At 34.7% G+C, this 27236-nt stretch overlaps 3 protein-coding genes across 12 annotated transcripts; 2 read left to right on the forward strand and 1 right to left on the reverse strand.

The window, feature by feature from the left end:
• Positions 1 to 1276: 1276 nt before the first annotated feature.
• On the forward strand, positions 1277 to 14824 carry LOC107925155 (serine/threonine-protein phosphatase 6 regulatory subunit 3). 10 transcript variants are annotated; one of them, XM_016855746.2, is made up of 22 exons: positions 1277 to 1545; positions 1878 to 1999; positions 2536 to 2648; positions 3502 to 3605; positions 5055 to 5141; positions 5240 to 5315; positions 5408 to 5482; positions 5621 to 5674; positions 7358 to 7417; positions 7664 to 7780; positions 8520 to 8614; positions 8722 to 8924; positions 9697 to 9794; positions 10011 to 10114; positions 10195 to 10360; positions 10540 to 10662; positions 11237 to 11329; positions 11421 to 11503; positions 12235 to 12373; positions 13087 to 13116; positions 13601 to 13671; positions 13784 to 14824. In XM_016855746.2, exons 3-22 carry the CDS (start codon positions 2610 to 2612, stop codon positions 14436 to 14438), a joined length of 2472 nt encoding a protein of 823 aa, XP_016711235.2. In that variant the 5' UTR covers positions 1277 to 1545; positions 1878 to 1999; positions 2536 to 2609; the 3' UTR covers positions 14439 to 14824. The 10 variants fall into 10 exon arrangements, with proteins under 10 accessions (XP_016711235.2, XP_040935365.1, XP_040935368.1 ...); XM_041079431.1 differs by having other exon boundaries at positions 1878 to 1989; XM_041079434.1 differs by lacking the exon at positions 11237 to 11329 and having other exon boundaries at positions 1878 to 1989.
• Positions 14825 to 15283: 459 nt separating this feature from the next.
• Positions 15284 to 18740, forward strand: LOC107925275 (DNA-damage-repair/toleration protein DRT111, chloroplastic). The gene is made up of 2 exons (XM_041079435.1): positions 15284 to 16348; positions 18135 to 18740. Exons 1-2 carry the CDS (start codon positions 15473 to 15475, stop codon positions 18429 to 18431), a joined length of 1173 nt encoding a protein of 390 aa, XP_040935369.1. The 5' UTR covers positions 15284 to 15472; the 3' UTR covers positions 18432 to 18740.
• Positions 18741 to 20159: 1419 nt separating this feature from the next.
• Positions 20160 to 27087, reverse strand: LOC107925276 (homeobox-leucine zipper protein ATHB-14). Its single transcript, XM_016855923.2, has 18 exons — positions 26212 to 27087; positions 24917 to 25076; positions 24442 to 24560; positions 24260 to 24350; positions 24036 to 24131; positions 23830 to 23943; positions 23648 to 23731; positions 23394 to 23549; positions 23226 to 23300; positions 23041 to 23147; positions 22758 to 22947; positions 22473 to 22661; positions 22305 to 22385; positions 22007 to 22147; positions 21492 to 21817; positions 21005 to 21116; positions 20729 to 20878; positions 20160 to 20520 (listed from the first exon to the last, which is right to left on the reverse strand). The coding sequence occupies exons 1-18, from the start codon at positions 26424 to 26426 to the stop codon at positions 20365 to 20367; spliced, it is 2562 nt and encodes an 853-aa protein (XP_016711412.2). The 5' UTR covers positions 26427 to 27087; the 3' UTR covers positions 20160 to 20364.
• Positions 27088 to 27236: the final 149 nt, after the last annotated feature.

Below are 27236 nucleotides of genomic sequence, written 5' to 3' on the forward strand. Positions count from 1 at the left end.
TACTTATCCAAGCTTGGCTCAACCTGAGTCTGCTACCTAGTAGATGGACACATTTACCAATTGGTAACAAAAAAATACAAAATTGAATACTTGGTGATTATTTTGTAACTTTTTATAGTTGAATGATAAAAAATAATTAACAAATAGTTGAGTGACTACTAATGTAATTTACTTTTAAAAAATTACTAAAAAAACATACTTGTTTCAATAAGGGTTAATATAGTATTTAGTTTTTGAGATTAGATTCAATGTTCAAATTGGTACCTGATTTGACTTTAGTGTTTAATTTGACACTTGAGTTATTTTATTTTCTTCCAAATTAAATACATGAAGTTAGTTTTAATGTTGAACTTGATAATTGATTTTTTTTATCCTAATAAAGTAGTTATAATTTTTTAATGGAAAGCTAGTATAAAAAATTCATTGAAAGATGTAATGTCATTTAGTTGGGATTCAATGCCTAACCATAAGCATAGTTGGCTCATGTGCCCATTTTCAATCACCCTAAAAGTTGCAGAAGAAAACAAAACAAGAGAGATGAAAGTAAAGTAAATGAGAAGAATCTTGGGAAAAATAAATTGTTATATATTATCTTGTTTTAATAGTTAAAAAAATGAGACCGGCATTTTCTAGGTGGTAGATTGAAGCAATGAATACCATAAATGTTTCTTCTCGTCAGTTTGACCATAAAATCAGAAACTCTTGCAAATATGTCCAATCCCGACGGCATAAACCATCAACTTGTTTGACCATGCCAACGCTGCTCTTCCTTATAACATTCAGCAACACACTTCACACAATGAACTCATTATCAATATAGTCAAGTTTTTTTTATTATACTATTTAATTTAATTTTTTTATTTTTAATAAATTCATCATCATTTTATAATTTTTTCATAACTTGATGTCTATTAATATAATTTATCCTTAAATAAATTGAAATAATATTTCTTCCTCTTCTCTAATCTCAATCCAAACACAAACACAGGGTAAAAATCTCTTTCGATATTTTGCTTCCCTTATCACGTAATATTCTGTTGATCCTATGGCATATCAAGTCGATAAATTAAGTTTCGTGCAAGATAAAGATAAATAAATCTGAAGGATTTGCTCATTGCTGAATGGGGAGAAAAATCTTGATTTGATTAGCATCGAGGCTGTTGCTATTGAAAATTTGAAATAACACACGGAGCAACATTCCTTTTTCCCGGACAATAGTAACTTTACAACGACAACTATAAGTCATTGGAGTGTGGCTCTCTTGCTCCCTTGTCAGAAGGGCCGTTGCTTTCCCTTGCACGTGCTTGGTGGCTACTTTTCTTTGTGGTTTTGTTTCAGTATGTCGTCGAATTCTCTTTTTTAAAAAGCAGGTACTTGATCTACCCGTTTGTGTTGCCGGAAAGAGGTGATGGAAAGGCGAGATCCATGCACATGATGTGTTTTCGACAATTAATTCGCGCTCTTATCGTTTTTTTGGTCCTATTAATGGAAGTCCTGATGCTTGCTTTTATTTTTCCTTGCTGGTAATGACCTCCATGACTGAAGGTGAGCATTTCGATGATGGTCTCTAACTTGGCTCTATGAACTTATTATTATTTATATTCTGGTCCATTTTCAAGGTTAGTCGTTTCTTCCAACAATTTCGAACCTACGGCTCTTATTGAGAATGCAGTGTACGGGCCCAACACTTGTTCTCAATGGTGACTGTGCACCACAAACAGTTATAGGTTGTTGGAGTGTGGCTCTCTTGCTCCCTTCTGAGAAGGGGTGTTGCTTTTCCTAGCACGCACTTTTGTTTCCATCATAGGGCTTCGGTGGCTACCTTTCTTTATGGTTTTGTTTCCGCATGTCGTTGATTTTTTCTTTTTTAAAAGCAGGTACTTGATCTACGCTTTTGTGTTAGCCGAAAATAAGCAATGGCATGGCGAGATTCATGCACATGTTGTGTCTTCAACATTTAATTCGTGCTCTTATCGGCTTTTTGATCGTGTAAACGGAGGTCCCGATGCTTGCTTTTTTTTATTTATTGCCGTGATAATGATTCACTGTCCGAAAGTGAGCGTTTAGACGATGGTGTACAGTGACTCATTTCCGAACCAGGCTTTATTTGGGCCTCGGCTCGCGGCTTTTTGTGCTTATATTTTTCTTTCCATTTTCTAAATTTTTAAACGACCGTGTAATCATTCCTTTCTATTTTTGTGTGTTGAAAAAATTTGCTATATAAATTTCTCTCATTTTTCACAATTTAGAAATGTAAGAAAAGTATTACAAACAATTTGTAAATAATAAATTTATATATTAATAATATTAAATATATATTAATTTTATTTGTAGTTTTTTCTCCAAACAATCCCGCGATTACGGGTTGTTTTTTTGGTTTCTTTCAATCGCCCGCTCGCAAATCGATCGTCTCGATCCAATCCCAGAAACGTCCACTTTTTTCTTGAGCTTTCCTTTCGAATCCGTACCGTTCAAATTGATGGGGTTTCCGCCGCCGGCGGATCTTTTCCCGTTTTGTTTTGTTTGAATTCGCAGATTCCTAGGGTTTTCTCTGGTTTCAGATCGGGGTTCTTTTTTGGAGGCAATTTCGCTGTTAAAATCTTGCAAAGATGTTTTGGCGTATGACTGGATATTCATCTGCTTCTCCTGTGAGTTTCGCCTTTTTATTTTCTCTATTTTCTTTGAGCTATGTAGAGGTGTATGCCATTTCTTGTGAATTTAATTGAATTCTGGGTTCTTTCTTCTTTCTTTCTTGTTTTTGCCTGTGAATTTCATTTTGGCTGCTGGTAATCTTATGTTTCAATGCCTGGAATTGGTTAAAAGCCGTCAGTATTGCTACTCCTCGTTGTTAGAATATTGGTACAATATAGTATGGTGGCGTTTTCTCTGGGAAATTTTAACTTCATTGTTTGTTCCATTCAAACGAATTATATGAATCGGGCAGCATTTCTCACGGGATGAAATGAGTATCCTTGCTTTCTTTGGCATCTATGTTTTCAAGTTTCCCGTTGCCTTTCTTTGAGGACGTTGGAGGAGAGAATTGTAGGGAAATACTCTCTTTGTTCCCTCTGGTATACATTAGCATATCTTAGTCAGGCAAAGCGACAGAAATAGTGGGATCCCATGTTTTTCTTTGAAGTTGGTGCGGTTCTGGGGGAAAACCTTCTTAAGCTTACTTTATTACGTTACTTGCAGCAATAAAGAAATTTTCAGATTTTTTCCTTTTAGGATTTTAGCTCGGGTGCCATTTTTCTCTCTAGAAGTCTACAATGTCGTCCCTGTAGTAATTTCTTCTCTTTTAAGTTTTAGGTGGGGAGTGCTTTTTTTCCCAATAATGCACGGTGTAGAAGGAAATGGTATTCAAGGGCCTAGGCCAGTCTTGTTAGTTTACAGTCAACTTGTATTCGTACTATTTTCTGTTTATGTATTCCTTAGGAAGTATGGATTTCTTTTCTTTTCTTTGTTTTCTTTTGATACTCTTTGCTTTTATGATCAATGCAGATTGATGCAATTTTAGACAAGGACAATTTTACATTGGAGGAGCTTCTTGACGAGGATGAAATTATTCAGGAATGCAAATCCCTCAATGGGCGGCTTATAAACTTGTATGCTTTCTAGTCTCTGCATATGCTTGCTTTTTCTTTATTCTTTCATCTCATAACATGTTAAACTGTCCTATATCATCATGTTTCAATTAGGCAATATATATGGGCTCTAATGTGCTTATGTAGTGTTTCTTGAATCAAATCACTATGCAATGTTTTGTTATAAGTGAGACAATGTGTTAATGTTTGATCCTAGGTCATGGCTTTAAATGTCAAAGGCTTTTTAAACCCTCATAGAATTTTCATTTTACAGTGACTTTGAATAATTATGAAATTGTTAAAGATTATATGTACGGGATGGCATTTATAAATCCCTTCTTTAGGTATTTTTGGTATCATTATCAATGCTTGTCTTCTTGACATGACAAGTAAATACATGAATTTATAGAATTCATTAAATCTTCTGAGATTTATGCTTACATAGCTAATGGAATCCTAGATGACATAACTTATAATCAACGTAAATGGAGCTCAAAATGTGAGGTAAAGAACAAACGTAGAAGCATGGTGAAGCATAATTACAATGCTGTTAATTACGTGATGAGCCAAGAAAGCTGCATTGGGAAAAAAAACGGTTCAAAAGTGATGGCGAGCTTTTGCTAGATTACATGAAACTTTTGGTGGAAATGGTTAGTTGAGTTTAGGCCTTCGTTTATATAAAGTAAAAGCTTTTCCTTTATCAATAATAATGTTATGTAGGAATTCCTTAATAGTTCCTCGACTATAATGCCATGTCTATATTAACTGGAGCACAGAGTGTATTGTAAATAATATATGTCTCGTAGCCTATGGGAGTTTTGCTATCCAACGTCCATCTGGAATAAATGCTTTGAATAGAATCTGTAGTTTGGAGGTTCGTTGTTTTTTTTCCCTAGCTAGTGTACCAAAGGTGTGGATAGATGTATCACCATTTCGCCTTCAGTCTTTTCTAGGCTTCCTTTGGAAATTGTTTTTGGGGGTATTACCCCTGAAACTGCACCAGAGGTTGCATTTGTCTTGCACCCCCAATGAAACACCATTGGATCCTGGTGGAGTGGGTAAAACCCCCCTTTTACAGTTATCTTCTCCTGCATTTTTTTCAATAATTTTATTCATTTTTTCTTAATTTTTTTTGAACTCTTAATTTTGTTTTTTTAGTTTATTTTTTTGACATAATTATATGTACCAAAGTTGTCTTGCCCATGGGCAAGTTCTTAAGAGAGGATAGTCAACTCAGCTTCTTTCTTGCATAAAAAGCATCTATTAGGGAAAGGTTCCCTTTTCTCACATTGCTTCCCTATCAAAGAAAGTAACCTTAGTTCGGACCTCAATAGAAGATGTAGATGGCTTGATTTCTGGCAAGGTTGGATATTCAATCATTTTAAGCTGCACTTTGCAAATTGTCTGTATGTCAATGGTCAATTCTATGCTTTTGCTTTGTTTGTTTTTTTCACTTATTCTTGTTTGCAGCTTGCGGGAGAAGGCTCAGGTTGAACAACTTATTCAATATATTGTGGTAGAACCTCCAGAGAATGCTGATAAGAAGCAAATTTACAAGTAGGTTTTAATAGTTTTAGTTGATAGCTTTGTGTCCTTACTCCCTTGATATTACTATATACATGATGTTTTGTAATGTTTGGTTTGTGTGATTGCAGGTTTCCTTCTATTGCATGTGAGATTTTTACGTGTGAGGTTGATATCATACTAAAGACACTAGTAGAAGATGAGGGAGTAAGAAGTTGACCCTTTTATTCCCTTTTGCAGTTATAGATTTCCTTTTATTTTTGTCAGTTTCTAAATCTTTGGTCCTTGATTGTTTGCAGTTAATGAATTTGTTATTTTCCTTCTTGAATTCGAATCACTCTCATGGCACACAACTGGCAGGGTACTTTAGCAGGGTATTCTGTTTTGAACTTTTGAGATATTTACATGTTTAGCATTGTAGCTCTTTTGCCTTTAATGTTGTTTGTTGTGATTAAAGAAGGGACTCTGAATATCTTGTTATCCATGTCTCATATTTGGTTACTTCTTGTTAGATTGTCATATGTCTGCTGTTGCGGAAGACATCAGCGTTCATGCAGTATATTAAGGTATATTTAAGATTTTATTAAACTTGATCGAGGTATTCCTTGTATTTATTTGTGCTTTACTGTTATGTATTGACATACAGCATACTGAGAATGAAATTGATATTCATATTTGCTTGCAAAATCTGATTCAATTTTAAACAAATGGTCTTGTTGGAATTAGGACTTGGTGATTTGCTTTGCAATCTGGTCTGTCTAACTATTTGTTTGTGCCCTTGTTTTGAGGGGTAATTTTGTTTATGTTCTTATATTCTTCTCTTATCTTTGATCAGTTAAAGATTTGTAATATTATTGAGCTCTTGTCAATGGTTTTTTAGCTATTGCAGGATGTTTTCTTTGTTGTATGTTCCAGATTGGTAGGAAATCCATGGTTGCGCCCCTAAAAGATGCATGTTTCCTTGTTAGGAAGAGAATCTATGCATCAGCTTGCTAAACTTTGGTGGCAATTTGTTGAACTCTTTACATGTCCTTGTCTTAGTTGGACTTTCTATATATTGTTTAGCACTTTTCTCTTTAAACCTAAGTTACTTAGAATGTAGATTGATTTGCTTCATGTCACAAGACTGAATTTAAAAAACCAGCTATCTTAGAAGGGGTTATTGTGGGGGTATCCTTTCCTTTTATTTTTAGCTTATTTGCAATTTCTAAATTATTTAATTGTTGAGAAAGTGGTGGATCCTTTTAATTGGTTGTTATCTAGCTTATTTTGTAAGGTTAGGGTTGAGTTTGGTTCGGTTGGTTTTTTTGGATTTTTCGAACTGTCCATGATAATTTGGTTTTGTTTGGTTCTTGTTTTTTCCATGCTAATTTTGGTTTTTGGGTTTTTAGATTTTATTTTGACAAAATTGGTTTTGCGTTATGGCTTTTTGATATTATTTTGTGAAGTTTCAAAGTCGTTATCATAATATGTCTAAAAAAATAATTTTACTTGAAACTAAAAAAAAATCATGAGCTCGTATATAGTATTTTTTGAAAAATAATTTTTATATTGTATTTTAAGTTATTTTCACTATTTTAAATATAAAATTTTTATTTTTACATCATGCAAATTTTAAAATTAATTATAAATTAAATAAAAAATAGAATTCAGTTCTGTTCTGGTATCCGCAGTTTTTAAACTTATGAAGCAAATAGCAAAAACCATCCAAACTCCACGTTTGGATTGGTTTTCGGTTCCTTGTTTGCATTGCATCGATCAGTACAAACTTGCAGTAGTCAGGTTAAATTCTTGTAACTAAGCTGCAGTAGAATTCCTAGTTGTCAAATTTTATACTGCAATGCATTGTGTGTGTGTCATTTAATATTAATTTCTTTGTTATTTTAACCCTGCTGGAAGCATAAATATGTTTGCTACAGTAATCATTTTGATGCATCTTTATATGGACATTTTCAATATAAGAAGGACTAATGTGTTTGTGCTTATTGATATAATACGGACTTCTTGTAGCTACAATGGTTGAACTCTTTAGAATCTGGATGAATCTGATGCATATCTCTTTACTCTATAAATTTGTTGAATATGACCTTCAATGTGAACTTTTCTTTCTAGAATCACCTAGGTGGCTGTCTTGTAGTTGTTGATGCATATTTTGCATGCAATGCTTTGTATAGGGAACAAAGCCTTTTTTTAGCTTTAGTTACCTCTATATTATTGATCTGATTTGTTGCCTTCACGATGCTGTGCAGGGACATCAGGAAATTGTTGAGATGCTAATTGACCTGATTGGCATAACTTCCATAATGGAGGTTAGTGTTTCTTTTTCTTTATTCTTTTCTTTCCTTATATGAACCTCTCAAAAACTTCTGGAGTTTTCTATTCTTTGTGCTCATTTAATGATAATTCATGTGCATTTGTTTTGTCTACCAAAGTTTATGTTATTGAAATATTTATAGTTTTTTGCAATGAATTAAATAAACTTTGATCCCACATTGCCACTCACCACCATACCGAGAGGATTTTGGTTAGCTTATGAGTTATTTCTTGTTAAGCAGGTTTTAATACGTCTAATTGGTGCTGATGAGCATATGTACGCTAGCTACATGGAGTCAATGCAATGGATAGAGGAAACAAATATGTTGGAGATGATTGCGGACAAGTTTAGCTCTTCTGTAAGTTCCTTTGAGTGTTTGAGCATACCAAAATTTGTACCTTTTTTCTACTTAGGTAAGATGTCGATGTAGTTTTTCTTAACTTCGTTGCTGGCTTTAGCTTCTCGTTGTTATTTTTCCTTCATTTTTTTAAGGATAGCATGCTTCTGATTTTGTCCAAGGATTTGACCCTTTCTATTCATTCCAGAGTTCCACCCTTGCCCAAGTGAGGGGCTAATAGGTGGAAAAGATGTGAGTACTGAGTAATGACTGTTATAGGTGGAAAAGAAACAAAACAAAACAACATAAAGTTAAAAGAGAAAGGTAACATGGAAGACAAATTAAATTACCCTTGAATGCTAGATAGAAAGTCCTATTTACAAATCTCTTTTGCAAAATAGATTTGCTTTTATCTCCTGATCCCTTCTATATATCTAAACTTGATCCTTAAGCTGTTCTATTGTAGCTTGATTAGAACACTGTTGTATTTGATTCTTTGTTGCACAAGTGCTGACTCCGTGTTTCCATCAAATTCAATTACAATAATGGATTTAGGTTCTGCCAGTTTAAGAGTGAGATAGATGATGTGCTGATTCTTTGTTAGATATCTTGGAATGATGCCCACATTGATGTTTCCTGATCTTTGAAGAGTACTGCTGAATTATGATCATTTAGGGCTTGTGGTTAAGGTGTTATATCATTTATTGTTGTTGAAATGTGGGTCTGTATTCATTGAAAATTGTTTAAATGTTTTCTACAGGATTCTGCTGAGGTGCATGCCAATGCTGCTGAAACCTTATGTGCAATAACACGATTTGCTCCTCATGGTCTTGCTGCCAAAATTACAAGCCCAAAGTAGGTGTTGTTTTCCTTTTTTTTCCCCTCATTTTCTTTATTGATGTACTAAAAGTGTGTTCTAACTAATCGTTTGTTTTGGGTGTTCTTTTGGTGCTGTCATGAAGTTTCATCAGAAGATTATTTCGTCATGCTTTGGAAGACTCAAGACCCAAATCTGTTCTGGTCAATTCCTTGACTGTCTGCATATCTTTGTTAGATCCCAAGAGGCTAACATTGGGTGTGTATCACACATACAACCGCCAAATCTCTCAAGGATCAACGATATCTGCTAACCCTAAGACAGTTGAAGGCATGCTGGAGAATTTAGGTGAAGCTGTCCGCTCTGGTTTATTGATAGCTGCCTGACACAGTCCATTTGCAGAATCTTCTTGTTCATAATTGGAAAAATAAGTTACTCTTTGTTTTCGTAGCATATGATTTCTTTTTGTATGTGTATACCCCCCAGACCCAGAGTTACTCTTTTGAAGCATATTCTCAACTACTTAATACATATGGAACTATTTATATAAAAGGAAAGGAAGAAAGAGCATCAACATCCCACTATTGTCTCATGGCATAGTAATCATTGAAACAAACAAGGGACTCCGGTATGATACAGTGTGGAAATGGTGATATGACAAGTTTAATAAAACTAGGACAGAACACAGTGGGATACAGCAATATAAAATATATGTTTCATTAGTTTTGAATAAAAATATTCGTAGTTTGCAATAAAAAGGCTCATATGAAGTTTATATTTAAACTTTTTTAATTGTATGTTTATTCTTGTAGTTTTTGTATTGCACATTCAAATTATTCTAATCCACAGCCTCTCTTTCTGGGGAAGGGTGACTACAATTTATTGTTCTTTTCACTACCATACCCATGCATTTCTGGGATCTGTTTCTTTGCGTCAGATATGTTTCTGAGTCTGTCAGATGCATATGAGTATCTGAAACTGTTATGACATGTACTTAGGGGATTCTGGCTTGTCTGTTCTTCATAGCTTATGAAAGATGCTTAAGTAGTTCATTTTGACTTGACTTAAATGTCAATGTTATCCCACAAGAGAACTAAAAAATCATCTTACCATGCTGCAGGTAATTTACTGAAGCTTTTGGATGCTTCGTCCTCAAAGTCAACCTTATTAACAACGTATGGAAAATTACAGCCACCACTTGGGAAACATCGTTTGAAGGTGCTTTTTTGTTTTAAAGTTACCTTTTGTGCATTTGAGGATTGAATGTCTCTCTCTCTCTCTCTTTTTATTCCTGCATGAATCAGCTATAGATAATGGTTGGCTTCATAATTTCTATACCAAACCACTCTTCTATGGTCCATTTCTATGGATCACCTATTGCACAACCAAAGAAACCTGATGGGTTTACTTAAAATTTGACATGAGATTTTCCAGATTGTAGAGTTTATTTCAGTCTTGCTGATGGTTGGTAGTGAAACTGCTGAAAAGGAATTGATTCGATTGAGTGCCATGCAGAGGATTCTGAACTTGTTCTTTGAGTAAGTTTATTCCTGCTTTGCAGTGACATGTTTGCTGATTAGATCCTATTTCTCATAATCTTGGTTGGTTCTCTATGCAGGTATCCGTACAACAATTTCTTGCATCATCATGTGGAGAACATAATATTGTCTTGTTTAGAGAGCAAAAATGTTCCTCTTATTGCAAATCTCCTTCGGGAATGTAATCTTTTGGGAAAAATACTTGAAGCAGAAAAGAATTGCATGTTAGGTTCTGATCCAAATATGGTAGTTATCCTGTCTTAGTTGGCTGTATTTTGGAAGGGCCTTTCTGTGGCATGCGTTTTTGTTCTGCATTTTTATTGTTTGTACTTGTTAATTTTTTACCCTTACCCTGCCCCGACTCAATTGTAATGCTGAATTGGTGCTTTTTTTTTTTTTTTTTCCTTTGGTCCAATCTCCTGCAGCCAACAGTTAGTGCTGAAGGTAGACCATCACCGAAGATAGGGAATATTGGACACTTGACACGTATATCTAACAAACTTGTTCAGCTTGGAAATAGCAACTGGGACATTCAGTCATATCTGCAGGTTTTACATCTTTTCTACAGTTTTGATTGCATTTTCTTAGTTACTTGTCAGTGCTGTGTGTAGTATTGCAATTTTCAACACTTGGTTGAAATTGAAGTATCATTTAAGTTTCTGATTTGAGAACCAGAAGTGGACCTTAGTTTCTACTATTGAATGATATCTAGCGTTCGATGTACCCAATAATAGTTCTGCATTTCCATTTTGGATGTTGCAAATAAATTATCCACGGTTAGAAGTCGCATGTAGTGTGGACTCTGGACTATGAACAATATTTAGGTTAAGAAGTTGTTATCGACTAAGGACAGAAACGGGATTCTGTAATCAGGTACTGATTAATTCTTTAAGTGCATTTAATGTATTCCCCAATAGTTGGGCTTTTCCAAAGTGGACAATAAGATAACTTTTGGGCTGAAGGACTGTGTTAAAGTAATATGGTAAGTGGTAACTGATTTTTCTTATTCATAAAGTTAACTATTATATCATTGTTTAACACTTCTAAAATAATAATGTCATGTCAAAATTTACTGGCATTTTCTGAATGTTTACAATTGTCTGATGTCACAATGCGAGATAGCCGTCTCCCATGTCATTAACTCCTCTTCTACTCCCAAGCTTCGAACATCGAGATTTCCAAGTTCTAAGTTCTAACCACTGGGATGATCCCAGGGTAAAAGTTCTGTGGATTGTTTTCAGATGCAAAATCCTTTTTTCCCCTTGAGTTTCAGGAGTTGTGTTCTTAATTTGTTTTTCTTTGACAGGAAAACAGTGAATGGATTGATTGGCAGAAGAATGTTCTATCAAAGCGTAATGCTATAGAAAATGTTTACCAGTGGGCTTGTGGGTATGTCATCTTCCTCTTAATGTTGCTTTATTTTACATTTATGCAGATGCCATCTGAAATTGCCATGGTTTAAATTGTCAGACTTGTTTGTCTGAAGTATTAGGATTTTGAAATTTTTTGCTTGCTCCATTAGCGGATGTTTAGTTTTACCTTCTCTTATAATGAGTGAAACGGTGAAACAAGTCGGACAGTGGAAGAACAAGTTTTTTATAGAGTTATAATGTGTATATGGAAAGTTGCAATGGGAGAAAAAGGCATGGTTGATGTAAGGACAAATGTATGGAGACTTTTATTTTCAACTTTAAAATAGAAATGGTTCTTTGACCTTCAAACTGAATTTTAAAGATTGTTTTAATGTCATAACTTGGGTGTGTTATTGGCAATATTCTTTATCGCTGGGAGGTTATGGCTGAATTCTTCTGAAGTTATGATCTGCTTAGAATATTGGGGTTTCAATATTATAGGTTATTTTTATTTATCATTGAATGACTTCCGTCTTTTAAGCTCAGCTGCTAAACCAAAGATCATGAATGATTTGAGTCTCAGGCCAGAAAAGAAATGATTTTGAATGAGTTTTTGCAACTTGAATGGAAAAATATTGAGACACCAAAAGGAAATGCATGGAAGTTTCTTCAAGTTGCTGTTGCCTGCTGACTTTTTTGTTCAATATATAATATTTACGACCTTTCTCTCTCTGAGTTACTTTAATATGGTTTGATCAATTTTAACAGGAGGCCAACCACATTACAAGACAGGACTAGAGATAGTGATGATGATTACCAAGATAGGGATTATGATGTTACAGCCTTGGCAAATAACTTAAGCCAGGCATTTCGATATGGCATTTATAGTAATGATGATACAGATGAGGTGCTTTCTAGAACTTTCGTTCTAATCTTGCTATATTTGTGTTGTATTCATCTACTTATTGAATATACTAGGACCAAGAGAATGAACATCTAAAACAGAAATTGTATATCAGAAATAACCAATTATTTTACATTTTACTGGGATGTATTTTATTACATATCCTACAATGGAGGAGACCTCATATTTGCAATAATTTGTAGTTAATAAAGCAGGTGATTTGTGTTATATTAAAGCTGCATTTAATACTATTCTATATGGTTCATTGACTGGTTCTTGATTCTCACTTAACCTTTGGCCTTAGAAAAAGATCTTAGTGATCTTTTTAAAGCTGTTTGTGCAGTTATTGTGGTTTTCCCTATAGTATCTGGATACGGGTATCGAACATGATCTTCTAAGGACCCTTCAAATACACGGAAAAACCTCAGTGAAATTGAACATACCTGTGTCGGGAACATTTTTGTATCTAACATTTACACACGAGTCTACTATTCTCATATTACTTTTGCAATATCTTTATGTTCTATTCTCCAAATTAAACTTGTTAGCTCTTTCAATTTAATGTTTTTTTCTCTGTATTTTTTCTTTGACCTTCCTAGTTTAGATAAGTTTTTATTTCATATGTTTGTCTTTATGCTTTCACTCTGTTGTTAAATTAGTAGACAAATGCGGATCTGTTTTTTTAGTTTGCTGATATCATTTTTCATATATTTCAGGTACATGGCTCACTTGAACGAGATGATGAGGTATATATTATGTGTTATGATCTCGATTTAAAGTCAATAGCTGGACAGGTGGCCATTTGAATAATTATGTAGGAACAAAATTCACTAAAATTTAATACGAGAACTCTTCCTCTTTGTGCATTTCCCTCTCATTTTAGTGCGAAACTGTAAATTCTTGCAAATGATTTGGCACTCTTATTTTTGGCCTTCAAAAATGGATCTCCATGTTTTATTATCCAGAACATCCTATGTTGCTCAAATTCTTCATTCTGCTATGTCTGACACCATGTTGAGGCCTATGACAGTTCAAATACATGGACAAGCATAGAAAATACGAAACCATGTAGGGAACATGCACCTGAGTCCGAGTAACTTAGAGAACATCCATCTCCTTGGCCTATTTATTTTCTAAATTATTTTAAGATTGTGTTTTGCCTGCCCTCTCTTTGGGTAAAGATGGTCTTTGTGAATAATAGAAACTGTCTGTTCCGATTATACTTTTCAGGATGTTTATTTTGATGACGAATCTGCGGAGGTTGTAATATCTTCTTTACGCCTAGGTGATGATCAAGAAAGGTTGGTTGAAAATCTTCTTTTGAATGAACTGGTCGGAATTAGAATTTAGTCACTTCTATTTGTGTTAAATCATTTGTTTGAACTAATTGGTGGGTCATCTTCTGTGCTGCAGTGGCTCTCTTTTTACGAATTCCAACTGGTTTGCTTTAGAAGATGACAGAGGTTCCAATGACAATCCAACTGGTGCTCTGCCTTCTGCATCACCTAATATTGAGGGAGCTGGTGTTGTCAACGGCGATGGTGAAGATGATAAGGTGGTTGTCGGCAAAGGCGATGACTTAGAAGATACAGCAACATCTTCTCAGGTACCTGATGTAAAATCAGAAGTTAACTCTGCCGATCTGTCTGAAGACTCTAAAGAAGCCGCACACAATGCAAATGATGAACCACCTACTTGGGTCGAATGGAGAGAAACCTCTGATGGCATCAAAGCATCTGGTTTTGCTGAATCTGCTATTGTCCGAAACGGTGAAGTACAAGTGAAATTAGAAGAAAAAGGCAGTGATACTGATCATAACCAAGAATATACTGCCGAACCCTCTCCATCATCATCCTCAGACAATGCAAGTGAAGCCACCTTGGAGCCATCTGCGAAATCGACAAATACAAACCTTGGTTCAAATCCCCCTGAGCCATCAGCTTCTGGCGATGGCAATGCAAATCCACTTGTTACCAATGATGATGAAACAGCTTCAGGAATAGGGTCTGCCTCTGAAATTACCAAAGATGTCAAAGATACGGCCACCGAAAAGGAGACGGTGAACTAATTTAAAATCCAAAGAAATTGGTTTACTGGAGCTAACTCATTCCGTAGCAACATTGATCTGATGAAAGAGATGATGGACAGTGCTTGGTTGACATTTTAATCAGACAATTGTTTTTTCACACAGCCATCTATACGATCCTTACTCGGGCATTGTTGTTGATCGGAGGTAACGGATTTTTTAACCCCACACCCATGCAAAGTTTCTATATTTTGGCCGATTCGAAAACAGCAGGTAAATACAACATTGAATCTGTTGTCTAGGTTCTGCTAGTGAATTCAATCAGAAAAATGTTTAGTGCAAGATTTAAAAAAAAAACATGTTAATATGACATAAGTTGTCCTCTTCTTTTCTGTCAAGTGTTGATTATAGATATGAATTCTTATGAATTGCCTTATTAATTTTCTTTCATCAGTTCTTTCCTTTTAACTGTTTATCTGAACTTGGGTTATAATAAAAAACCTGGTTATATTTCTTCATTTCTAAGTTTTTAATGCAATATTATTATTATTTATTGTGTCCAGATAAATTTTTTTATACTAACAACGAAAGTATAAATATAAGTAAATGTTGAAGCAACCATAAAATGTAGAAATTAAGAATTGAAATAGTTTAAATTAAAATTAATTAATCGAATTAAAATTTATACATGATATTCGAAGATCCACAAATTAACATTGATTAATTAAAGTGGAATAGGAGATGATAAAACTTAAATATTTAAATATATAAATAGTGAATTTCGAATATTCAAAATCTAAATTAAAAATTTTGCATAAATAAAAAATATTTATTTATTTTTAAAAAAAATATTCCTTATATTTAACAAAAACAAATATACTCAAATTAAAAGAAAAAGGGAATTTGATGAAACGGCGTCGGGCCGATACCCATCTCGTTGTTAAAAATTTCTCTAAATTTCTTTTGATACCGAAAATTTTATATATATATAGATGTATATTATTGAATTTTCCATCGCAATTTTTGCTTTGTCAATCTCTGCTTTTTCTTGGGGAAAAGTAAAGAAGTGAGTACAAATGCTTGGTGGGTTGTATGGAGATCTACCGCCGCCGTCCGATGAGGATAACCAACCGAGCAGTAACGCCACAGTATGGTCAAGCAGTACAAAGATGGCTCCTCCCACTCTCCGCAAGCCTTTCTCCGGCTTTGCTCCGCCGCAGACTATCCTCAGATCCCAAAACAAACCCAAAAACCCTATTCCCAAAACAACAACCTCTTCTTCCGTTTCCATCTCCGTCTCGCCTTCCCCCGTGGCGGTTGCAGCCGACGGAATGGTGCAACATCAGCCTGCACTTGTGGGCGTCACTTCCAGTGTAATCGAAGAGTATGACCCAGCCAGGCCCAATGATTACGAGGAATACCGGAGGGAGAGGAAGAGGAAAGCTATGGAAGAGGAGATGAGGAGGGAACTGGAGAGAAGGCGGAGGGAAGAAGACGAAAGGGAGAGGGAAAGAGAAGAGAGGGAAAGAGAGAGAGAAAGGGAAAGGGAAAGGGAAAGAGAAAGAGATTTCAATGATTCCAGGCTGAATATTTCAGGCGAGGAAGCTTGGAGAAGGCGTGCTGCTATGAGCGGTGGGGTTCCAAGGTCCCCATCTCCGCCGCCGGGAAAAGCCGAGGGTTTCACTATTGGGAAGTCGGAGACAAGTGGACTAGGAGTTGGGGCAGGTGGGCAGATGACTGCTGCCCAGAGAATGATGGCCAAAATGGGGTGGAAAGAAGGTCAGGGTCTTGGAAAACAGGAGCAAGGGATTACTACACCATTGATGGCAAAGAAGACTGATAGGAGAGCTGGTGTAATTGTGAACGCCAGTGAGACTTCTAAACCTGATAAGAAGGTTAAGAGTGTTAGCTTCAATGGCCCCCCTACTCGTGTTTTGCTGCTTAGAAACATGGTAATGCCCTTTTATCCTTGTTTTACATACATACCATATGTGATTGTAATTTAAACTTCAACGCTCAAAGGGTGCTTACGAACATTTGTATATTCAATTTTTAACATAGGTTTTTAGCATATCCTACTTAATTATTGATGCTTTTTGATGCCTGTTGTTATTGATGATTGCCTTTGATTATAGTGAGTGAACTGTAAATTTCTCTAGGCTCCTCTCCTTGCAGTTCTGTCCTTTTAGATATCATATCCGGTTGCAATATAAACTTCACTGCTCAAGGAATATTTTCTGGCTATGTTACTAGGAGTCAGGAATATGTGCGAAACATGGATATTCTCGATTATTTTCAAGATTTCCATGTATTTGGAGGCTCCTAGAGGAGAATATCCCATTACCGATGTCCAAATGTGTTGGATACTGATATTTTGAGAAAAATGACATAGTTTTCTAGCATATCCTACTTATTTGTAGGTCTTGATGCTCTCTGATGATTGCCTTTGATTGTAGTGTCTGAACCATAAATTTCTCTAGGCTTCTTGCAGTTTTGTCCTTCTTTTACATACACTTCACTGTTCAAAGTATGTTTTCTAGTCATCTAGTTATGTTACTCGAACTCAAGTGGAAGTGTTGAACATGAGTATATTAAAAATTTTCAAGATTTCCCTGTATTTTTGGGGGATTTTTGAAGGGTCCCTGAAGATAATATCCTCTTACCTATGTTGATATTGTCAAGAGTAACATAGCTCAAAGTTGCTATTGTACACTTTTAACTTTACTTGTACCTATGCTACTCCGACTCTTTATTTTTATCGAAATATTTATCAGTAACCCTTGTCCAATGTATGTCTTGACTAGTGGATATTACTTCAAGTACTCTCCAAATACATGGAAATCTTGAGAAAAAAATAAACATATCCGTGTCAGACATATCTATATCTAACACTCATGTCCAAGTCCAAGTAACATATACTTGAACTCTTTGGTTGAAATACTGTTATAAAGTGATCTTTGGTCTTAGGTGCTGATCATAGCACATTATATCCGTCATCATTTCCCATGTGGGTCTGTCATTGCGTGCCACATTTCACTTTCTACAGAATTTTCTTATTTCAGTCCAATGTACTTTTTATTATATACCTTCCATAGGCTCTCCTGCCAAAAGAATATAGCTTGAAGAGGAAGATTAAGCACTGCATCTGTTATTATGGATGAAATAGTTTACCAAATGCATTTTAAAGAATCATGTGAAATCTGAATGAATAGCAGATCAATCTGGTTCTTATTGTTAACCATAAAACAGTTTCTTTTCTTTCATTTTTTTATTCCTGGAAAGCAAACTGATTCTTCATATCAGACTCTGGTGATTTCTTGGGATTTTGTGTGATTTTGATGATTAGCTTGCATTGCATTGAATTATTTGGTAAGATAAAGCTACTCATTCTTATAGGATTTAGTGGATAGTAGAATGGTAATATTATGTGTTGACTATTTCTTGTTTAGTATTCCTTGTCTTGTTGAATTATGTTGTTTCGATTCTTCGTTTTTCTGAAAGTGCCCATGTATAACGCCTATATTTGACATTTCCGAACACCCAACACCCAAGGCCGAGTAACATAGTTATATGCTTTTGAGCTATTCATGAATTCTTTATTGCTGTTTATATGTTGAAATATGTGTTCTTAAAAATAAATGATAAAGAAGAGAAACTGAGGATATGGAGATTTGTTTTCCTGTCTTAATGACTGTGATCAATGATAATGAAAGTGGCTAACTATTGAACTTCTTCAAGGTTGGTCCTGGTGAGGTAGACGATGAATTAGAAGACGAGGTTGGATCCGAGTGTGCCAAATACGGAACTGTTACCCGAGTTCTGATATTTGAGATAACAGAGCCAAACTTCCCAGCCGATGAAGCCGTCAGAATCTTTATTCAATTCGAGAGATCAGAGGACACAACTAAAGCATTAATTGACCTTGATGGACGGTTTTTTGGGGGTAGGGTCGTTAAAGCCTCATTTTATGATGAAGAGAGGTTTAGTAAGAATGAGCTGGCTCCGATGCCGGGGGAAATTCCGGGATTTTCTTGATGCAGTACAAAGTCCCCGATGAGATGGTTGAATTAGTACACCATAAATTGAAACATAGACAAAACAGCATTGTTTGCATACTGCTGTGTTCATCTGTTTTATGGTTTGTGTTTCATTAGGGTTTTATGCCTTTGCTTTATGAAGTTAACTTGTACTTAGACCTGTTGACAGGACTGGGTGGGTTTTCGAAATTTGAAAGGGTTTAGGTAAAAATGTTAAACCCGAAAAATGGGCTTAGATAAAAAATTAGGTTTATTTAAAATATGGGCTGAACTTAGTTTTGAATATTGAAGGTTTGAGTTTGGTCCAGTTTATTTTTAAGTTTATAATATTTTTATATTATGTTATTTATAACATAAAATAAATTTATATTAAATATATAATACTATTCTAATGTAAATAATAAAATAATGCTGAGATTATTATATAAAATAATTTAATAAATAAAAGTACATAAAATTATTAAATATTAAATTAAAATAATAAGAACGGATTGAAAATGAGTTTGAATTAATTTTTTGTAAATATAAGTGTTGAAGAAGTTTAAAGTATATTAATATTAATTTTTTAGATTCAATTTGAATTTGATTTTATGAAGACTTGGGACTTGTAATGTAAATGGCAAATGGTGAGTTAACTTTAGATGCCAAAATCGCATTTACTTCAATAAATGCTAACATAAAAAATCTTGTGTAAAATTTTAGTTTGATGATAAATGAAAATGTAACTTAAAATTGAAAAAGAAAAAGCAGGAAAAAGTAATCCTTTCTCCCTTCACGCCGCAACGCTGCTTACAAAACACCTTTTCCTATGTGTGAAGACAAAATAATAAGTTGAAATAGGAAAAATATAGAGAAAGAGAAGGGAGGCCATAGGATGCAATGCTCGAAAAATATACACTCCTTTTTAAAACCAATATTTGCCTCGATTTTCAAACGCTGACATGCATGCCATTATCTTTATGTTATGTTGCAGCCTCATCAACTCATTACTCATTTAATGGAAAGCCCAGTGGTTTATATGTATGTAAATAGATAAAAAGTAATTTTGGATACAGAGATAGGCAGGTTGTAGGTTAGAGTTAGATAGCCTGACCTCAAATCCTTCTACATTTATTAGATTAGATTTTTGCCTGTCATTTTGATCCTCTTTTCCACCAACATCACAGTAATTATGAAAATTTATAAAATAAGTATTCATTTTAATTAAAGGATAATTTTATAATTTTTGATAATTGAGTTATAAGTGGCTTCACCATCATTTACCCTTTTTTAATTACTATTAATAAATTGTAGATAAATTAAAAATATTTAGTTACTTGGGTAAAATAATTATTAATAAATTATAAGTGGCTTCACTATGTTAATTTTTTTTATATAGAATAAAGATTTACATTGAAGCTTCGAAAATTACTGACCAAATTCCCGCTATTGATTGAACTGAATTATAAGTTACTAATACTTGACTTTATTTAAAAGATGTACTAAAATGGAAAAGCTTTATTAATAATTTAAATAAAATTTTAAATATTTTTATATCAGCTGCTCAAGTTTAAACTTAAATACAAAAGCTTAATTAAGCTCAAGCAGCAGCCAAACTTGAGTGATTACATATTGATTATACCATATCAAATTTAGCAATTTTTTTCACAATAATCCATTTTTAATTTCTTAATGAAATATACATACACATTCTTTTAGCACAAGTTATCCATTCTATATCAAGAAATAAGCAAACAAACATACATGCCTAACCATATATATTCCCATAAAACACTTGATAATATCCATTAAATCCTGCCAATAACTTGATAAATATATATAATATAATCCTTTTTAAGCACTAAAAACGTATATATAACTTAATATATATAGATGGATAGATAGATAGATACCTAAGAGTTAATTTTTCGATACGTCGATCAGTAAAGATCTCACACAAAAGACCAGTTTACAAACATCAAGGCGAGGCAGTGATTGGCAGCATCATCGTTGTCGTCATCGACAACCTTCCACACAATCACCTGCTCATAGGACACTGGCCTTCCCATACTCGATACACATATCCCTGCTGGTAGATGTGCAAACCCCTGCAAATATTGCAGATTTAGAGGTACCGAATATATGGAAATCTTGAACAAAAAATATGCACCCGAGTCTGAGTAACATAGGTTATATTTACATAAAACCAATGAAAAGGAGGTAAGGCAGTGTTTTAGGGACCAGCTGGTTATACTCAGGTTTTCTTTTCGAGAGAAATTCAATGTCAAAGCTCAATCTGTTTGGAATAATTTTTACCTGTTGCATGATCTTTGAGAACTCGGAGCATAGGCTCTTTCGGCCGGCTTCGTCGAGAATCTTGTCCAGCATTATGTCTTGAAGGGCTACCAATGTAGTTTCTAGCATATCAAGCCCAGCCTGGTTTGCAAAGGTGAAAACTGGAGAAGCCTGCAATATAATTCCGTGGATTGTGTTTGTTTCCCAAAAACAAGGCATTTCAAGAGCTTTTGATAGCCAGGTAAAAACAAAGAATACAACTTAAGAATATCGTTTTTAAAGGAGAATTTTTATTACATTTGTTTTCAATGAACAGCACATTATCGCATCTGAATGGTTCCACAGTTGCTTCAGCAAAGCATCACCGGACTGTGAATCGGCTCGTAGGAGTTCTCCACCGGTATGAATCCTGAAACAAACCACACAATTTCCATTTGTTATTACACACTGAAATAGATTACAATCTAAAGGAAATCGATGGAAAACGAGTTGCTTCTCACGATAAAAGATACTTGAATCATTGTCAAAGAAAACGGGAAACAAACCCAACTTTTCATCATTTTTAAAGTGTCCATATTGGACATTTTTGGACACGAGGCAAAAACATATCCCCATGTCAAACATGTACATGTATCTGACACGTGCCTGAGTTCCTAGTAACATAGGTTCATTAACAACAATAGCCAGTATTTCTGGTATAACTCGATAACAATTATCCATCACAAAATGTCAATAAGTAGAGAAAAACGAAACAAAACAGTATGGCATAAAATTGAAGTCTTACCTGTAGCTTCGGCAAATCCAACACACCAAAGTAAGAGCCTCAGGAGAACCAGGGAGGCTTTTTGGTCCCAAGCCAGAGCTAATACGGGATGGAGCAATAGCCATGGCAACCCTTTGAACAGATCCCACAACACTACGTACATATTGACGAGCCATAGAAGCCACGTCATCCCTCAAGTGGTTCTCGAAAGTGAATTGGAATGCAATGGTCAAGACTGATCTAAGGTTATAACTGTTCGTCTCTCCATCACCAGTTGAGCGATTGCTACCAGGACCAACTTCGAGGGTAGAAGCTAAATCCAATGTTCGAGCTGCTCCTGGTCCATCCTACAATACAAAATGTTGTCGAAAATATGTATAACAATAATGCATAAGTTTAAAGCAAATGCAATTAATAATCAATGAACAAAGTCCAAGAGTTTGTTAGACTTGGGTTTTATTTTGTTTTTCCTCTCAAAATCTCACATAAAGTACAAGCATGAAATGAAAAAATATTGAACTAGGTTGGAATGTCACCATAACTGGCTTGGAATCTAGAGGTATGACTCGAAATCCTGATGGGAGCAATGGAGCATTATCAGCAAACGATTCATCGATAGGTGCAAAAACAAGCTGTGCACAGGCACCAACTTCATTTTCATCAATTCCGCTGCAAAGCTGCCACAAAGTGTTTTCAAAATAGTAAGGAAACAACAAATAATAAAGATTGCTGCAAATAATATTGATGTTGAGCATACTTAAGTCCAACACTCACATCTGAATCCAAGTAACATAGAAATAAACACAACTTCAGACACTACAAAACTAAACTAACCTGCAATAAGTACATATCCCGTGCCAAAGCTACATCTTCGGGCGTGAATGCCTGGCCTTCTAGACGAACAACTTCAAGGAACTACAGCAAAGATTGAAAAAACAATTTAATGGAAGATCAATCAAATAGAATTCATTGTAAAGAAAAACGATAGACGAGAATGATCACCTCTTCATGTTCTACTGTATGCGCAAGAGGTAGAATGACCTGACTACTAGGGAAACCACTAGGCCGAGCACACGGGACAGTGTAAGGATTAGGTTTCAAACAAGATGCGGAGTAGGTGTCGATTCCATAATCAGCCCACTCGGACCGATGCTCCCTCAAAAACCGAACAAGCAATGCAGGAGGGACACTCTGTGGAACCATATTGCAAGATTTACAAGAAGTTAATAAAACTAATGCAGTGGAAGGGAATTATTCCCATATAATATTCAGCAACACGGAAAACACCTGAAGCAGCATTGAGGCCTTGGCACATAGTACACCTCCCCCAAAAGAAGGAACCATAGAGGTGTTGTATTGAGACCCGAAGAATTTGCCTGGAGATGAATTTATCATGATGGTCACATCTTCGACACCGTCACTACCCATAAGCGACCAACCATCATCGACAAATCCATTTACAGCATCATTAAAGCCCCTAATATTATTCAAATAACAGTTAACACAGAAGTGAGATACACGCGGTGCTAGATTTGTAAGCCAAGTGTATCAGTTACAATAAGTTCCTCACCTGCAAAGTCTCTGACTAAAAGTCCGTAAAACAGCAGGTTGACGACCACCACCATATTGAATTTCTCCATTTGTCTCTTGAGCAATTTGCCGTATATGCCGCAAGGCCTGGATGATAGAAAGTAGAATAGAACTTAGACAAGACTTGACACATTAAATGAAGTACGATCTCAATCATTAACTTACAGCAATTGTCATTTTCTGAGCAAGAATTTTGGATGATTCGTAAAGTGGCCTAAGAACTTCAGGAACACTCCAAACCTAATGCGTAAAGAGGTACAAAAACCCGTAAGGCAACTAATTGAATCGGTTTTAAGTTACTAAAAGTCATAAATTGTAGTTGACCATCCTCACATCTAAATCAACATGATCAACAATGTGAATGATAGAGCCACCGCCATCACAAGGTCTGATTAGAAATCCACTGGGAAGCATTTCGGCTCGTACAAAACTCGTAGTAGGAGGCCCGGTAGGGCCACCAGTAGAAGATGTTAAGGACCTCTCGCATATCTGCACGCAGTTATGAGCAAAGTAAACAACTTTAAAAAATGAAATGTCGGGACAAGGAGAGACCAAAAGTAAATTACATGGAACATAATATAACTTACCACGAGACTGCCATCTTCTAAGCTCGTAGTATATCTTAGAGTCCAAAAGTCCCGTGCTGCAGCCAATGTTGTAGGCGCATAAGTCTGGTAAACAATATACCCGATAGATTAGCCAAGATTCTAAATTTACATAATTCAGCTTCATAGCTTACTTAAGAATTGCAGTATCTACAATAATGTACCTGCATATAGATGAGCTCGATTGTTCCACCATTCGCTGTCGGAATTATACTCAATACATCAATGCATCGGCAGTCACGATACCACGATGGACGATCTTTAAGGATTTCTGCAACCTGAAATAAGATCCATCATGTACTTTAAAAAGTTACATGCATTCCCACATTAATCACATGAACTGCTTTTAATTTTTGGGGAGGATAATTACCTTAGTGGGCTCAAGACTCACAAGACCACAAGCACGTGCTGCTACTCCGCTACAGTTACGGGAAACAGCAACAATGCCAATAGAATCCGGACCAGGCTACGTAATATAAGCAGTGAAGTTAAATTTCAAAAGTAATGGGGAGTATGAATATCAAGAAAAAAAAAACTCCAACATGCATAAGTTAGATAACAGACAAAGAAAAATAAATAATAAATGAGTATTACCTTCATCCCAATCATTTGAACCCAGTCGACAGCAATTCCGGTAGCTTTCGAAAGGAACTCTGCCAGGGTCTCCTCAGCAATTGTGAGTAAACTAGCAAATAGTAAACACGGTTTACATATAGTGAGACCAATTGAAAATGACATTTTCATGTTTGAACTGAAAGAGAACCATTTTAGCTTACCCAGCTGGGTTGTTAGCATCCCTTTGTGGGTGCCGAGGTGTTGGGTTTTGCTGTTGTTGGTGCTGACCACTCACGACCACGGACTCACAGCTATTATTGTCCGTGGTCGTTACTGAAGCCTGTTACAAATTGTAAATATAAGGAAAAATAACTATCAAGCACACACATAATGCAATGCCACATTGTGAGAAAAGACACTTTAGAACAAGCTTATCAAAGAAACAAAAAACACAAAACCGACCAGTTGAAACATAATTAGTTCACTTTAATAGAGTGCTATGTAATATTGTTTCGAAATAATCGTACAAATGTGGGATTTGGGAAGTTTGATAAATGGAACATAGTTTCTGATATAAACAAGAAATCAAGAAAATGACAGGACACAAATAATGCAAAAGAAAAGAACATTGTGCTGTGCAAAGTATCGAATGTCAAACATTTCAAACCATTTAGCTTTAAAGTTGTAAAGACTTACGGTCTGCAGCTGCTGCTTCATGTATCCATTCTCGTACACGAGATGCGAGACCTGTTTTTGCAATCGATCATTCTCTTCCATCAACAGCTTATTCATGGCAGTCAGCTTTCGGTTCACCGTCTGGAGACGGGAAGCTTCCTTCCTCTGCTTTTCTCGACATCTGTTTAAAACAAGGAAAATAGTTCATCAAACTCATTAAATAAATGCATAAATTAGCAACATAATGATAGAGGAATACAAACGAAAGAACTATCCAAATAACATATATCTCTAAATAAACATATATATATATGTCCACATACACGTATAACTAATCTTAAACCAAAGTGTGGCACAGTGGAAAACATACAACAGAGAACAATCTACAAGTCTCTAGAGACACCATGCAGATATGTATTCAGAGTCGAAACAAGACATGGACTCGAGTATTTACCAATACAGTATGCTTAAATTTTTAAAGTTTTTTTATATACATACTTTTACAGCTTAAAAGAGATGCCTAAAATGCTACAAAAAGAAAGAAAAAGTAAAAGTGCTAGGGAAAAAGTAGATTTATATTTGATGATAGTGTATAAATCCAGTAAACCATATTATGTCACCTCATTAAAAGGTTTTAAAAACAAATATATGTGTATATATATATTCTTCTATTTTTCAATGATGCAAAATAATCTAGTTTAGTGACTACATAGATTCGGTGTACAAATTCATATACAGTTAAATATAAATCTGGAAAAAGGAAAGCACCAAGTGCATAGCTACTAAAACAATTAAAAGAACCATACACTTCTCAAAATATTTTCTTAAAAACACTTAATAAGAACTAAATGGACCTCCGAAAATTTAAGATCAGCTTTTTCTTTTTCTTTTTTTTGCAAAATTTATGTGTATTTTGAAGGTTTTTTTTAAAAGATCTTATACTCTACCATGGTCCTTCAAACACAAGACAATAAAATGAAATGAAAAAACAAACAAAAAATGGAGATAAAAAGAACTAAATAAAAATAAATACTAGCAGGACATTTTGATCAAGAAAAATCCCATTATTTTATCAGGAACAAAGCGACAAATTTAGATTAAAAACAAGTAAGAAAAATCAGAACAAAATAACTGAAACCATTTGGCTATTTCCAAAATGAGAAACTAACCCATTATTTTTTTTTTCATATAAGCAAATAAGAAAAGCTAAAACAAGATCAATGAACCCATTTAGCCATTTCCCATTTCCATTTTTTTCTCAAACAATACAAGAAAATGGTGAAAAAAAAAGGACTAAGAAATAAAAAATGATTTACCTTCGGTTCTGAAACCAAACTTTGATCTGTTTAGGCTCAATGTTGGAAAGAATAGGGCACTCCCTAATGAGCTGCTGCCTTCTTAAAGAGCTAGGCTTTGGACATTCATTGTATACTCTTTCCAAAGCTTCCACTTGCTCTGGTGTATACCTTACATACTTACTACTATCCATTTGCTTGTTATTCAATGACTCTTTGTGCATGGAAAGTGCCATTTTTTCACATTAAAAACACACCCAAAAAGTTTTAAAAAACAATACAGAGAAAGAGATCAACAAAAAACAAAACAAGCCCAGACTTTGTTTTTGATTGTCTACTCTTTTTACATATAAAAAAAACCACACCCCAAAATCTTTTTTTTTTAACAAAAGCAAGAGAAAAAAGAAAACCCGGACTGGGATTTTGATTGTTTCTCTTGGGGTTGTTTTTTTTTTTTTGGCTTAGAACAAAGATTGGTGCTTTAGGTTTTCAATGTTTTGAGCTCTTGTTTGGTTTAATGACAGGGAATGGTATGTTTTTTTTCTACAAAATCACAGGTAGGCTCTCTCCTCCAGGAGAGCCTCCTCTAACTTCATCAGATAATGATAATGGAGGGGGTTCTCTTTTGTTGTTTTGTATTGTTTTTTTTTTTTTTGAAAGAACAAAAGTATGAGAAAGAAGAGCTTGAAATTACAGGACAAACATGGTGTGTCTTTATCTTGAAGATAGCAATCTCGATATTCTTTAGAGAAAAAAAAAACAAAAGAAAAGAAAAATTTTATATGTAATTTAAAAATGAAAAGATAAAAAGAAATCATCACTTTTAGAGGAAATAAACAAATACCAAAGCATTGCCAACCCACAGAAAATGAAAAGATAAAAAATATAGAAAGCAACAAAGAGAAACTTTGTTGTGTGATTATAGATTGAGTGCATAAGAAATTTTATATTATTTTTAAGTAAAGTGTTGATTTTGAATTTGAATTTACGAAATAATTTTTTTTCAAATAAATTAAAATTAAAATTAAATTATTATGAATTTTTGG

This window comes from Gossypium hirsutum, chromosome A10 (assembly GCF_007990345.1).
Source record: "Gossypium hirsutum isolate 1008001.06 chromosome A10, Gossypium_hirsutum_v2.1, whole genome shotgun sequence".
NCBI lineage: Eukaryota > Viridiplantae > Streptophyta > Magnoliopsida > Malvales > Malvaceae > Gossypium > Gossypium hirsutum.

What these genes read in the sequence shown, in the direction of transcription:
- LOC107925155 (XM_016855746.2), top strand. Translation starts at nt 2,610, where the DNA reads ATGTTTTGGCGTATGACTGGATATTCATCTGCTTCTCCT. An exon ending in AGGCATGCTGGAGAATTTAG is followed by an intron (nt 8,925 to 9,696) that starts GTGAAGCTGTCC and finishes ACCATGCTGCAG; the next exon opens with GTAATTTACTGAAGCTTTTG. An exon ending in ATTCTGAACTTGTTCTTTGA is followed by an intron (nt 10,115 to 10,194) that starts GTAAGTTTATTC and finishes TTCTCTATGCAG; the next exon opens with GTATCCGTACAACAATTTCT.
- LOC107925275 (XM_041079435.1), top strand. Translation starts at nt 15,473, where the DNA reads ATGCTTGGTGGGTTGTATGGAGATCTACCGCCGCCGTCCGATGAGGAT. An exon ending in TTTTGCTGCTTAGAAACATG is followed by an intron (nt 16,349 to 18,134) that starts GTAATGCCCTTT and finishes AACTTCTTCAAG; the next exon opens with GTTGGTCCTGGTGAGGTAGA.
- LOC107925276 (XM_016855923.2), bottom strand. Translation starts at nt 26,426, where the DNA reads ATGGCACTTTCCATGCACAAAGAGTCATTGAATAACAAGCAAATGGAT. An exon ending in GATGCTAACAACCCAGCTGG is followed by an intron (nt 24,351 to 24,441) that starts GTAAGCTAAAAT and finishes ACTATTTGCTAG; the next exon opens with TTTACTCACAATTGCTGAGG. An exon ending in TTTAGTCAGAGACTTTGCAG is followed by an intron (nt 22,948 to 23,040) that starts GTGAGGAACTTA and finishes GAATAATATTAG; the next exon opens with GGGCTTTAATGATGCTGTAA.